This window comes from Chiloscyllium plagiosum, chromosome 18 (assembly GCF_004010195.1).
Source record: "Chiloscyllium plagiosum isolate BGI_BamShark_2017 chromosome 18, ASM401019v2, whole genome shotgun sequence".
Lineage (NCBI taxonomy): Eukaryota > Metazoa > Chordata > Chondrichthyes > Orectolobiformes > Hemiscylliidae > Chiloscyllium > Chiloscyllium plagiosum.
The window spans coordinates 64,646,867-64,661,485 of record NC_057727.1 but is presented as its reverse complement, the minus strand read 5'-3'; the positions used below and the strand labels follow the sequence as shown (position 1 = coordinate 64,661,485).

The 14,619-nt window shown below is 42.9% G+C and overlaps 1 protein-coding gene and 1 long non-coding RNA gene across 4 annotated transcripts in view; one reads left to right on the top strand and one right to left on the bottom strand.

The window, feature by feature from the left end:
* Positions 1-2,148, top strand: part of LOC122559143 — a 57,087-nt gene extending 54,939 nt beyond the window's left edge. The window contains exon 3 of the long non-coding RNA XR_006314349.1: positions 2,004-2,148. This is a non-coding gene — a long non-coding RNA (uncharacterized LOC122559143). The remainder of the gene's footprint in view (positions 1-2,003) is intronic.
* LOC122559142 (protein SSUH2 homolog) overlaps positions 1-14,619 on the bottom strand; it is a 54,470-nt gene that overhangs the window by 37,014 nt on the left and 2,837 nt on the right. Inside the window, exon 2 of one of the 3 annotated variants that reach the window (XM_043708488.1) lies at positions 13,793-13,947. The exons of 1 other annotated variant lie outside the window; for it this stretch is intronic. In XM_043708488.1, the coding sequence (XP_043564423.1) occupies positions 13,793-13,847 (55 nt within the window). In that variant the 5' untranslated portion in view covers positions 13,848-13,947. Of the gene's footprint in view, positions 1-2,154; positions 2,534-13,792; positions 13,948-14,619 lie in introns of those variants that run through there. One more of the 3 variants, XM_043708489.1, reaches the window with a different exon arrangement.

Below are 14,619 nucleotides of genomic sequence, written 5' to 3'. Positions count from 1 at the left end.
GAAAGACTGGAAATTAGAATAAATTATTGTCAGTTTTGTGATGCATGCTCAAGGTAACTATAAAATGGAACAAGATGAGTCAAACTTCACATGTGATGAGTACTCCTACAATCAGAAGACTGAGGGCTACACTTGCATCCAGAATTGAAGATCTATATTGCACCACAATGCAGATTTTATGCATTTTCAATACTATTTGTTTGAAATGATAATTTACAACATTATGGGAGATAAGCTAAAATCTAAAATCTCTAAGAAATTCCAGCTTACAATAAAATATATTGTCAAAACAGGTATTGCTTCAAATCTATATAATTAAAAGTTACAAAATGGGAAAAAGAATTTTGCATGCTAAGTAAATTATGAGTGTTCATAAGGCACATGACAGGGAAAGTGTGAAAGGAAAAGGTGGGAAAGAAACAAAAATGCAATTGGAGAAAATGGGTTGAAAGGACGTATGACAAAGTATGACAGGAAGTAAATTAAAGGAGTCTATACACAACGCGTAAGGAGTTTGATACTGTATACATTTAACTGCCTGTAACTATACAATTGCATTACACAAAAATATGGTTAGCGTTCATTTCCAAATTACTTTACACGTAAAAAATACCACACTCAGTTTGTTCACTGCCATTTGCAGTTTTGCTGATCTCTCAACACCAGGTTATAGTCCAACAGGTTTAATTGGAAGCACACTAGCTTTCAGAGCGTCACTCCTTCATCAGGTGATAATGCAATGCTCTGAAAGCTAGTGTGCTTCCAATTAAACCTGTTGGACTATAACCTGGTGTTGTGTGATTTTTAACTTTGTACACCCCAGTCCAACACCGGCATCTCCAAATCATTGCTGATCTCTGTCATCCTTGTTTATGAACGGATTGCAGCATTACATCTGTATTCTTTCAGACAACCTACAAGATCTCCACTGTCACTCTGAACTTTTCCCAAAGTTCCACAATTACAGAAAGTGTGCTGAAAGCTGGGTTGGATACAACAGTTTGTTTACAGCTAGCATAGATAAGATGGACGGCTCAGAGGTTAGCACATCAACAGGAATTCAATCCAGCCTCAGGTGATTGGGTAGAATTTGCTCATTCTCATGTCTGCTTGGGTTTCCTCCAATTGCTCTGGTTTCCTTCCAGTGCAAAGATGTGCAGGTTTTGTGGACTGACCATACTAAATTTCCCATAGTGTCCAGGGATGTGCAGGCTGGGTGGGTTAGCCATTGGAAATGCAGGGTTACGAGGATGGAAGCTCTTTGGAGTGTCATTGTGGACTCGATGGGCCTCACTGGAGGGATTCTATGATTCTACAAAAATGGTCTGAATGGCTCCTTCCTGTGTCAATACTTTTTGTTTCTACAGTGCACATATATTGCAGTGTACATTAGTATTGCACAGGATACAGTAACATTACTCAGAGTGGAGTAACATTGCTTTTGTGTTCAAGTGGCAATGATTTAAGTGTGCTGAGAATCCAGTCATTTCTGAAATTTCCTGTATCCACAAACTTATGAAACTCCTGTGGGATACTCTGGTCTTGTCACACTCTCTCCACAAAGACTGACAGCCCAACACCCCGCACTCATACTTTAACTGAACACATGGACGACACATTAAACTGTGAGAGAAAAATAACTTTTCAAAAGTGAAACCACGATTGGAATTAAGTCTGCCCCCTGCAGCAGGCAATGTGTGAACAGCATGTGACAGCAAAATCAGATGGGGAACCAGTGTGTCAAATGTAATCGCAAGTTCACATTATTCTGTTTCTTAGTCTATTATCACAATCTCTATAATCTACTTATTTCTCTTAGCTTGTAAATCTTTTTGGCAGTTTTCTCCTTCTTTGTCCCTTCCTCATTCTGTCATCTGCCCCTCCAATTGTCTCTCTCTGCCTGTCCCTTCCTGCTCTCTACATAATCGCTCACTCCTTCTCTGTCTCCTTGCTATATGTCTCAGACTCTTTCATGCAATCATTGCCATTCCCTCTGTCCTCAGATTACTGGACAAGGAACAGAGTTATCAGAGCATCCAAAATCCCTCTGCAGCTTTTCAGTGAGCCCAGCTGATCTTAGACACACTGCTGACTCGCTCCTCAAACCCCCGAGTTGGGCCCCACGAATAAAGCAAGAGAACTTTTCCAACTTACCAGTTTCTGATTGATTGGGATCCATTGGGAAAATCCAACAGCATTCGTCGTGAGCAAGACAGACCTCTGCCAGAGGAGGTTGTTTTGAGCCACAGAAATCGCAGCTGTCTTCTGTGGGATGTGGAATTCTGCTCAATATTCACCGTTTACACCGCTTCAAGTTTTACAGAACAGAGCACGTGACCTCGTCGTGTTGAACCTATTAGCAGGCACTGCAACGTCATGAATATTTCTTTAAACTGAGGGCTGACAATGGAACTGCATGAATGTTCAGTGTAAATAGGTTCATGCTTCTGGAAAGAGTTGAGACAGCTAAAGGGACACGGCCTTCACGGATACGTGTTTGCCAATTTACCATGGAGGAAATGAAGCAACAAGGACAGTTTCTGAGAGGTAACCTGGGAGTAATTTACACTATACTCCATTGCAATTGGGCAGAAGGGGATTGAAAATCTGACTGGGTAAACTGGTGTAAGTCAGATCCGGGTAGATATCAGATCCAGTGGGGGGGATATGGTATAAGAGGGGAAGCAAAAACAGAAATTGATGGAGAAACGAAAGCAGGCCTGACAGCGAGTGGCAGGCAACTGGAAGGTCGGGGTCATTTTTGCAGAAATAACGTAGGTGTTCCGCAAAGCGGTCGTCCAGTCTGTGTTTAGTCTCCTCAATGTAGAGAAGACATTGTGAGCAGCAAATACAACAGACTGCTTTGAGTGAAGTGCAGGTAAATCGCTGCTTCACCAGGATTGACTGTGGGTGGGGGTCAGATCGAGTTGGGATTGGACCCTGTGTCGGGGTCAGGTCTAGTTAGGGATTGAGTCATGGTGTGGAGTCGACAGTGAGCAGATCAGGCAGCATTCCAGGAGCCAAGGGGGTTGGGACTGGGGGGAAGGTAGCTGAGAGTGTGACAGGTAGATGGAGGTGGGGGTAATGGTGATAGGTCAGAGAGGAGGGTGGAGTGGATAAGTGGGAAGGAAGATAGACAGGTAACTCTCTTCATGAGGGTGATGCCAAGTTGGAATGTTGTATCTGGGATAAGTGGGGTGAGGGGAAATGAGGAAACTGGTGAAATCCACATTGATGCCATGTGGTTTGAGTGTCCCGAGGTGGAAGATGAGGTGTTCTTCCTCCAGGTGTCAGGTGGTTAGGGAGTGGCAATGGAGGAGGCCCAGGACCTGCATGTTCTTGGCAGACTGGGAGGAGGAGTTAAAGTGTTCGGCCATGGGGTGGTGGGCTTAGATGATGCGGGTGTCCTGGAGATGTTCTCTGAAGCGTTCTGTGAGTTTGCGTCCTGTCTCCCCAATGTAGACGAGGCTGCATCAGGAGCAACAGATACAGTAAATGACACGTGACTACGTGTAGGTAAAACTCTGATGGATATGGAAGGCTCGTTTAGGGCCTTGGCAGAGGTCAGTGGGGAGGTATGGGCGCAGACCTCTGGAGGTTTTGCAATTCCTGTGGTGGCAGGGGAAGGTGCTGGGAGGGGAGGTTGAGTTGGTGGGAGGTGTGGATCCGACAAGGGAGTCGTGGAGGGAATGGTCTTTATGGAAATCAGATAGGGGTGGGGAGGGAAATATATCTCTGGTGATGGGGTCTGTTTGTAGGTGGCAGAAATGGCAGAGGATGATGTGATGTATACAGAGGTTGGTGGGGTAGAAGGTGAGGATCGGGAGGGTTCTGTCCTTGTGGTTGGAGGGATAGGGTTCAAGGGCAGAGATATGGGAAGTGGATGAGATGCGCTGGAGGGCATCCTCAACCACATGGGATGGGAAATTTCAGGTCAGCTCTAGTTAGGGATCGATTCTGGGTGGAGGTCAGGTCTATTTGGGTACTGAATGGGGATCATTTTTAATATGGGAATCAGCTGATTTTTAAACACATCATTTTACCAGACTGTTAAGTAGGAATGTATCATCGATAGTCACAGGTGAGGTGCCAGAAGACTGGAAGTTGGCAAACGTGGTGCCACTGTTTAAGAAGGGTGGTAAGGACAAGCCAGGGAACTATAGACCAGTGAGCCTGACCTCAGTGGTAGGCAAGTTGTTGGAGGGAATCCTGAGGGACAGGATGTACATGTATTTGGAAAGGCAAGGACTGATTCGGGATAGTCAACATGGCTTTGTGCGTGGGAAATCATGTTTCACAAACTTGATTGAGTTTTTTGAAGAAGTAACAAAGAAGATTGATGAGAGTAGAGCAGTAGATGTGATCTATATGGACTTCAGTAAGGTGTTCGACAAGGTTCCTCATGGGAGACTGATTAGCAAGGTTAGATCTCATGGAATACAGGGAGAACTAGCCATTTGGATACAGCTATCGACTTTGTGGCATTGCTCAGCAATTTACACAAATGTTTTCTGTTTTCAAATTATTTAACCATTTCTAATTAAAGCAATATTGAAGCAAGCTGTCAACATTATTCCTGGCAGGAAGTTCCATTGAAAATAAAAAGAATCTGATAAGCTATTGCCTTGCTCTTTATTTCATTGATAAATGTAAATGGACTATACCTATTTAAAATCCAAAATAATTTGAAGGCCTTATCTGAAGCTTTGTCTTAACTTTCTCTACAAGGGACAAATCAGAACCGTGATGGAATGCTATCCATGTGCCTGGAATGGATGCAGCTCCAACAAAACTCAAGCACCTTTACATCATCGAGGCCTAACCATACCTTTTGATCAGTAACCCATAAGGACCTTAAACATGATATGCCTCAACACCAGCTTATTGCAGAGTACAGTATGTTTCAACTGAGGTTTACAAAATTGTGAGGGGCATGGATAGGATATATAGGTAAAGTCTTTTCCCTGGGGTCGGGGAGTCCAGAACTAGAGGGCATAGGTTTAGGGTGAGAGGGGAAAGATATAAGAGACCTGAGGGGCAACTTTTTCACGCAGAAGGTAGTATGTGTATGGAATGAGCCACTAGAGGATGTGGTGGAGGCTGGTACAATTGCAACATTTAAGAGGCATTTGGATGGGTATATGAATCGGAAGGATTTGGTGGGTGCTGACAGGTGGGACTAGATTGGATTGGGATATCTGGTCGGCATGGACGGGTTGGACCGAAGGGTCTGTTTCCATGCTGTACATCTCTATGACTCTAAATGCAGGAATGAATCTCAAAGATTCCACAAGCAGCAATGTTCATTACTCTGATATAGTGATTATTTTTTCAGCAATGAGGATCGGTTATGGCACCAGTTTCAGTGCCTTGGAATCTTTTACATTTTGCCTCAGAGCTCAGACAGAGCTTTAGTTTTAGGTCTTATCCAAAAGGTCAGCCCCACAGAGTCAATGGACTCAAACCCTCTGGAGTGGCACATGAACATTGAACCTTCAGGACTCAGAGGTGAGTATGCTGCTCTTTGACTCATTACTGAATATACCCTGTAACTGGTTTTAGAGCTTCAGAACTATGAGGAAGTGAAAGAGAAGTAAATTAGCCAAGGTTTCCTCTGTCCAATCAATCTGTTGTAGACTAGGTACTGCAAACTTTATTTTAACTGGCACCTTATGAACCAGTAAAAATTAAATACCTTAAAGTTTACTGTATTAATCTGTCCAATTATCATAGGTCTACTTTAATTCATTCAAGGGATGCAGTATCACTAGCTAGGCCAACATTCATTGCCATTCCCTAATTGCCCAGAGGGCAGTTAAAAGTCAACCAGGTTGCTGTGGGTCAGGAATCACAGGTAGGCCAGCAGATTTCCTTATCTGCAGGACATTACTGAACCAGATGAATTTTTTTCCTCTGACAATCAGCAATGGTTTCATGGTCATCGTGAGACACTTAATTCCATATTATTATTGAATTCAAATTCCTTCATCAGCCATACTCAGGATTTGAACCCCAGTCCATTAATACAGTATCATAGAGTCATAGAGATGTACAGCATGGAAACAGACCCTTCGGTCCAACCCGTCCTTGCTGACCAGATACCCCAACCCAATCTAGTCCCCCCTGCCAGTACCCGGCCACATCCCTCCAAACCCCTTCCTAATCATATACCCATACAAATGGCTTTTAGGCCCATTGTCTGCTCTTAAATTTTTAATCCTTAGTTTTTAAAATTTATTTACCTCAATGAAAATATACTTGTTGAATCAAATGGCCACACAAACTATCAACAATTGATTCAATTTCAAGTCAATTTTTCTTCAAATCAATCACATTTCACAACTTCCCCATGTTCAGCTGTGGCCGGGACATTTCCCAAATACATATTCACTACACTCCCTCTCTCTTGACAGATTAGAGAGCAGCAGCAGAAAGCCATCAGTAGATGGATATGGTTCTACATGCTGAGCTCTTTGGAGGAAATAGCTCCATATTACACAGCTATCAATGACTGAAGCTGTTATATCTACAAAAATGAGAACATTCAGAAAGATACTGTGTTTCATGACCCTTCTCAAATCCCATCACACATGCATTTGGCACATAATACAAGCTGCAGATGGTGTGCCCTTGAAGCACTTGTACAACTCACCCCAACCGCCCTTTTCAGCGCTATCAAATGCCCAAAAGCTGCCACCTGGCTAACTAGTGCAGCTTTACTATGAAGGCAAAAGCAGGTGTTTGAAGAAAGGATACCACCATTTGATCTGACACTCAGATCCTTCAGCTCAGATGCTGATTTTGCTCATACCTCAGAGGAGATTCTAGAGCCAGTGAGTCACTGAGCACCAGTGACAGCAGTCAGGCCAAGAGAAAGGATAGCTGGTATGCCAGCTCACCAGAGAGGCTGGTCATGGAGAGATTCTGGTGCAGGGTAATCCAATGAATGGAGTGGCCGAAAGGGGAGCTTTGATAGATATTGTACAAAAGGCCTTGGCAGCTCAGAGTTTGTTGTCACTGTCAAGGAGACATGAAGATATCTGGTTCTGATTTGGAACAGGGCTTGGGAGCTAACTTTTCTGGTGTACAAATAGAGGTCAATACCAGGAGGATGCTTGCAGACCTGACCACAGTGCAGTGCTTGGGTGGCTGATGTCCCAGCTTCCATTGCAACAGCAGTAGCACCTCAAAGTTTCAATGCTGCAGTGACAATTCAGCCTGAGGCACTGAGGTCCATGCCTCTTCCCTGTGCAAGCTCAGACTGCTGTTACAGTGGCTCTCCTGGTATCCAGCACACAGACCTGCAGCAGATCACCGGATGGCTGAAGTGCTGCCCCTAGTGGCTCCATGGAATGAACCTGCCATCTTCTCCCTCACAATGATAGCTTTCACCCTGCCAGCACTGTCATTCCACCAGAGTGCTGCACCTCACATGCCTAGCCCACGCTGCTGCTGTCCACAGAGACAAGCCCTCAAGGCTCCAGAGTTGATCAGTGGTACCCTCTTAGGCTATCTGCAGCCTCTAGAATCATAGAATCCCTGCAGTGTGGAAACAGGCCATTCAGTCCAACTAGTCCACACTGACCCTCTGAAGAGTATCCCATCTGGACTCATTCCCCTACTCTATTACACTACATTGACGAATGCACCTGATCTACACATCTCTGAACACTATGGCAATTTAGCTTGGCCAATTCACTTCACCTACACATCTTTGGATTTGTCGGAGGACAGGCAATGCTAAACCAGAGATCAGCATGCTTATGAATATGGTTATTTGAAATCTTGTCATATAAAGTTTTGATGGAAGGGTTTAATACGGTGTCTTTTCTTTCAAGACTTAGGTCACGTTGTGATGGTCAGCAGCAGATGGCAAGCCACAAATTGTAGGGGAAGAGTGGAAGGGCCTTAGTAACTAAGGTTCTCAAATGTCAATCACCAATCCGTTTGATAAAGTGAAAATCTATCGAATGACAATGGGTTCATCTGGAAGGCTCCTCTTCATTGAATATCCTGCCAACACTCATTCTCTGTTGACGCCATTGGTGGCACAGAATGTGATTAGAATAATTAGGTTTTTTTGTTTTTGACCAGTGTAGACTTAATGGGCTGAATGGCTTTTTTCTATGCTGTATACCTCTATGAGTCTATTGATTATGTGTGTGGGGAGGGGTGTGTGCCAGTGTGTGTGTCTGAAACCAAGGTAGCTGTAGCCCAGCCCAATTGCTGAAAAGGGAACAGGGATAATAAAAAATCCTCAAGGAGAAACATTTCATTGAAAGGAAGATTGAAGTACAAATCATGAGATTAAAAGAAAACCAGGCGGTTCTGGGAACTGGACCCTCACCTCTCCTGCCCCCTATAACCTATGCTGCCACCCTTGGAGAAGGCTGACTGGGAGGGGAGAATCCATGTGGAGCCAGATCTGAGCAACCAGACCCTGCTCAGCAACAGCACACATGGCTGGGAGAAGGGACACAGATTCTAACTCCCATTCCCAAAAACAGCAGCAAGTTTGAAGAAAAACAAAATGTCAAGCATTTGTTGTTGAGGGCCTAGGCCTGCCTGCCCATTCTCTCTCAAAATAGGCAACAGGTTACAGCAGGGCCAATTAATCCAAAATTAACCAATAAAGCAGGAGAAAAATATGTAAATTCAACAGAAATAGGACATTATAAATTGAATAAAAGCCCCAATGAATGTCTTAGTTCTTTAGAAAGGAGCATCAGCAAGAGGATAGTCCTACTGTGTATAAGCACAGGCATGGTGGGCCAAATTGTCTGCAAGGTCCTCTGTGTCTGAGTAGTGAACTGATGGGACTTTGCCCCCAACAGTGTATTTCACTTGAAATGCCAATATTTATTCATCCCCAATTTCTTATGTTACTTGAGATAATATGTCGTGCTATTAAAGAGTCCAACAGACATTTATTACAACATACTGTTATGCATAAATATTACATTCCTTTGGCTGATATTAAGCCACTAGATTACAACAGTATAGTGTCATGCTTCAAATGATCTGAGGTAAGATAGAGCATGAGATCTTCATGCTCTCAAGTCACATAATATCATGAGGATGTTTCTTAAAGGCACTCACTATGAGACATAACTTCACACTGTCTGAGGGATAACATCCCTTTAAGAGGTCACAGCATTGGTCTCAGGTTCCCAGTCTCTGCTGGCTTTGAAAGTCCAAGCTGAATGCTTCCAGGAGCAGTTTGTTTCACTGCATTGATCTGTGTGTCGGAGTCTTGATTGTCTTTTACTCAAACATTTATTATTCATTCTGTTTTTGTGTTTTAAAAGTTGCTGTTGTGCCATTTATAGAGGCACATCTTTGTCTTCTCTCCACTCTCCTGCCGGAGTTGCTACTGGAAGTCCTCATTCCTCAAATACCTCAATAGTCCATTTCATCAGTAGATTTACTTCTACCAGTAGCCAGAGATAAACTACATTACGACAAGAATAAGACATTGTGAAAACCCTAACTGGTTCAAAGCAGTGAGCCTGTCGGCGTTGCCTTTTCCAGCCGTCAGTGGCAAACATTCCTCTTTCTGGGCTAGAGTGCCTTTGGTTGAAAACCCAATCCAGACTTTCAATGGAACATCTAGAGCATTACTGAGGGAGTGCTGCACTGTTGGAGATACTGTCTTCAAAATGAAGTATTAAACCAAGTCCTTGCCTGACCTCTCAGCTGATGGAAATGATTTCATGGCATTATTTCAAAGAGGAACAGGGAAGCTCTGGGTCAATATTTATCTGTGAGCCAACATAGGCATACAATGATGAAACAGAATAGAAGACCATTCAGCCCATTGTGCCTGGGGGCTGACTCTTTGAAATAGCTATCCAATTATTCTTTCTCCCCTTCTTCTTCCATCGAGCTCAGCAAGCTTTCAATGTTGTGTAAACTGTCAACTCACTTTTCAAAGGAACCACATTCTCAATCTTGACAACTCGCTGCATAAAACCAATTCTCATCTTGCCACTGGGTGTTTTTTTCACTTATTTAAAGTTTGTTGCCTCCTGGTTACTTATTATCCTTCTTAGTGGAAATAGTCTCCAAAATACAGTGTTCACTTCCAGTTTAAACAACAGTATAGGATCACAAGATATTATCTGGTAATTATTTTGGCAAATTTGCCACCAAGTTTCCTGTGTTATAACAATGGCAACATTTTAAAAGCACAACACTGGCTGTAAGGAGCATTGGGATTTCCTGAGTTTGTGAAAGGTGCTATTGAAATGCAAGCCTTTATAGTTACTGTTATCCCAGTCTGGGATTGGATAATTATTAATGTCTCCATGGCAAATGGGAAGAGGCACTAAATAATGGTTTATCAGTGTAGCCAACCAAAACCTGAATGAGAACGAAATAAAGTTTTAACATTGGAACAATTTGTTCAACAGAAATCACCTGATAGAACTGTCCACTGAGAAAAAGTACACTGTATTTTAAATCAATTTGTTCAGACATACATCTGAAGCAAGTGCAATTTAAACATAGGTCTCCTGGCTCAGGGATAGAGACACTACCATTGTACCACAAGCCCTGTTGATGCCAGATCTATTTTTTAACCCCACCTCTGTTACTGAGTGATCACGTATTGTTTCCTACTGAACAAACGTTTGCCAGTATTTTTCCCTGCCGTGATATTTGGCTTGTCCCCTGTTCACTGCTGTGGATGCACAGTTGAGCTAAACAGACAGTTCAGGATGGATGGGTTGCACAGATAGATACATAGATAGAGAGATTATTGACAAACAAGGGAGTCAAGGGATATAGAGGGTGGACACAAATGTGGGTTCAGGCCACAACAAGATCAGCCGTGATCTTATGACAGAGTATGCTTGAGGGGCTGAATGACCGGCTCTTGCTCCTAATTTATGTATTCGAATGTGTTAAGCACAGTGAAGGAACGAGAAGATGACAGAATGGACGCTCAGAGGTCAGGTACAGCAGGTAGGAATTTCGCAGTCCCAGGTTAGGAGATAGAGGGGCTGAAAAATAACACGGAGTTGTGTCATAGTCGCTGTCAGCACCATTGCAGGAAGTCTCCCAACTGACCAAATGAGAAGCAGCTATCTGCAGATTGGAGACAGACAGCCCATTTCGGTAGTTCAGTCACTTATTATTCCCAGCCTTTTGGTGTTTAGTCAATGGCAGTGCAAAGCCCATGTATGTGTGAGGGGAGATCACCAGTTTTATGGAGCCTGTGGCTGAAAGAGGCATGGAGACTTCATGACCCGTACAAGAGGTGATGGGCAGGGAAGGTCACTCTGCATTGCACCACCCATCTTTAATTTTATATCTATGCCCACCCACCCCTCCGAGGCCCCCTCTCCACCTACTGGCACACTCCAAATCACTACCTATCTCAGCAATGCCCACCTCTCTCTTGGCATTGCTAAGGCTCAGGAGCTGTTGGTCTTTGGATTCCATTGGCCAATCAGGAATCTGTCCCTAACTTCCGTCACATTGCTGAGCCAATTCCACTGCCAGCAAGTGGGAGCTCAGAATCTCCACCTCATCCCAACATCACAGTCCTATCCTAAAACTCATGGCAACATCTCACCCACAGAATTCACTGGGGTGCTTAATTGGAGATTGATATTTATAACAACAACTTGCATTTATCTATTGCATTTAACATATTACATATGGCATAGAGTACAACATGAATACAGGCCATTTGGCACAACTAATCCACACCAGTATTGATGCTCCACGCAAGCCACTTCCCACTGGTCTTTTCTACGCTCCATCAGCACATTCCTTCCGGTGGCTTTTTAGTTTATCCTGAAATGCATCAAGGTCTTTCCTCTTAGCTTTTGCCCGTGGTCATAAGAGCCTTCTTAACGTTCTTCATGAGTCAAGGAGGTTTCCATTTGAAATTACTTCAATGAAACACAAGCTCCTAGGCCAAAGAAGGGCGTCAATGAGATAAGTTTTAAGCAGCTTTTAGGGAGGAGAGGGTTAAGTATTGTATTCCAGAATTTTGAGTCTGGATTACAGATGATAAGTACTGTAATGTATTTTGAAATGAGGGTATTTTAGGAGGCCTTTTGATTGAAGAATGGGAGCTGCTATTGCTGTGGAAAAGCAGGTCCGATGGGTTTCTGGCCTACTCTGAATACAGTGAAACACTTATTGTATCACAGCGTAGATCTCAGAGCAGACAGACCTGTACTTTTAAGACAGTTGCATGATATGTGAAATGTGGTACAAAGGTCCTTCTCTTCGGGAACTCTCGGAGTGTGATGGAGTCAGTGCAGTCAGTTGCGTGTTTTATGCACAGTCACAATAACAAACACAAAATCCAGGCTCTGCGTGTGTGTAAGTCTGTGATATTATAGCCTTATAAATAGTGTTATAAATGAACTTTAAGATACCTGTGCCGTACTTCATCCTTTGTGGTCGATGTTACATGGGCTAACATATAGTAAATTACAAACTGCATCAACTTATACCACAATCTTAACACTTGTGGGTGCTCATGAATCCAAATCACAAGATGATTCCAGATAAGAAATTGAAATAGAAACTGTCTTGTTCTTGTAAAGAGATGAGAAAATGTGATACGGAGTAAAAAGTCTGACTGATTCTCTGATAAAGACTGGGAATCAAAATGAAAATACACGTTTTTACCACTTATTAAGAACAGGATTAGACAGTTCTTTAACTGTACTTGAAAAGATCAACAAAGATGTCTAACAGTTGGAGTTCATTGAGCCAGTGTTTTGTCTGCTGTATATGCCCAAGTGAATCTGACAATACCACAAAAGAATGATAAAAATTGACAGAGTAAGAAAATTGTTGAATCTCCTTCTGCTGATGTTTTTTTTGAAGATAACATAATGTCTGGAATGATGGCAGAAAGTAAGTTGGTTATTAAACTGACCTTGTGTCTGTAAGCACTTATGGATATATCAAAACAGGGATAATCAAAGCACGTTCAGTTCCTTGAATGTCACTGATGTAATTCATAGACAGGGCTAAAAGGGCTGGAAACAAAGAAATGCCAAGGGATTGATGGTAGTTAACCTACAAACACCTCTGAGAAGAATACTGGACCTTTAGGCCAGCGGGCAGGCTAATCTTGTTGTTCCCATGTTGATTGAGGATAAACAATTCTGTGATAATTAAATAAACAGAACTCAGCATGATTTTAGACTGATAAGATCCTGCCTGAAAAACCTCCCTGATTTCTTCAAGGCAGTGGCAACAAATAGGAACTGTGGGAAGCCCTGTCTTGCACTGAAGCGTAACCGACTGAGTGATAGGAAACAGAGAGTAACAAACAATTAATATTTTTCGGGCTGGAGGAAGATTTGACGTGGAGCTCCTCAGGGGTCGCTATTGGGACCCTTGTTTTACCTGAAAAATATTAATAATCTGGATACTACTGTGGAGGGGGTAACTTCCAAGTTTGCAGATGAAATTAAACTTGTAAGAATTTTAAATTGCGGATAGGGCAGTATCACCTTCCAGAAAGACATTGACAAATTGGTGGAGTGGGTTCATAAGTGGATAAGGTTCAATGCAGAAGTGTGAGAATGCACTTTGATTGGAAGAATATTGCAAGACACTATAAAACAAGGGGCACATTTCTAAAGGGAATGCAGTACCAGAGAGACCTGTGTGTATGGGCACAAATCATTGAAGCTAGCAGGACAGGTTGCGAGACCAGTTCATAAAACAATATCCTTGGCTTTATTAATAGGAGCAGAGAGTACAAGAGGAAGGAGGTGATATTAAACATGTACAAAATACACTTGTTAGATCTCACCTGGAGTATTGTGTATAGTTGTGGGCGCCTCATAATAGAGAACATGTGAATGCATTTCAGAGAGTGAAGAAGCAATTTATTAGGAAGGTCATAGGGTTGAGAAACTTCAGCTATGAAGATAGATTGAAAAAGTTGAGAGATTAGTTTTCTTCTTCCTAGAAAAAAAACAAGAGGACATTTGATAGAAGTTTTCAAAACATAAGCGGCTGGACAGAAATAATAAGGAGAAGCTGTTTCTGCTTGTAAAGGAAACAAGAATGAGAGGGCATAGATTTGAAATGATGTGCAAACCAAGCAAGGATGATGTGAGAATAAAATAACACAGCGAGTAGTTAAGAGTCTGGAATGCACTGCCTGGAAATGTGGTGGAGACAGGTTCATTTCAGGCACTGGATGATTATTGGATAGGAATAAAATGCAAAGGTGTGGGGAAAAGACAGGAAATTGGCACTAGTAACAGAACTAGTGCACATGCAATGGGAGATTGAGAGGAGGAGGAATTTCTTCAGCCAGTGGGTGGTTAATCTGTGGAATTCATTGCCACAGAGGGCTGTGGAGGCCAAGTCATTGAGTGTATTTAAGACAGAGATATACAGGTTCTTGGAAAAGCATAGCAGGTCAGGCAGCATCCAAGGAGCAGAAGAATTGACATTTCGGACATAAGCCCTTCTTCAGGAATGAGGAGGGTGTGCCAAGCAGGCTAAGATAAAAGGTAGGCAGGAGGGACTTGGGGAGAATGCGATAGGTGGAAGGAGGTTAAGGTGAGGGTGATAGGCGGGAGAGGGGGTGGGGGCGGAGAGGTCGAGAAGAAGATTGCAGGTCAGTAA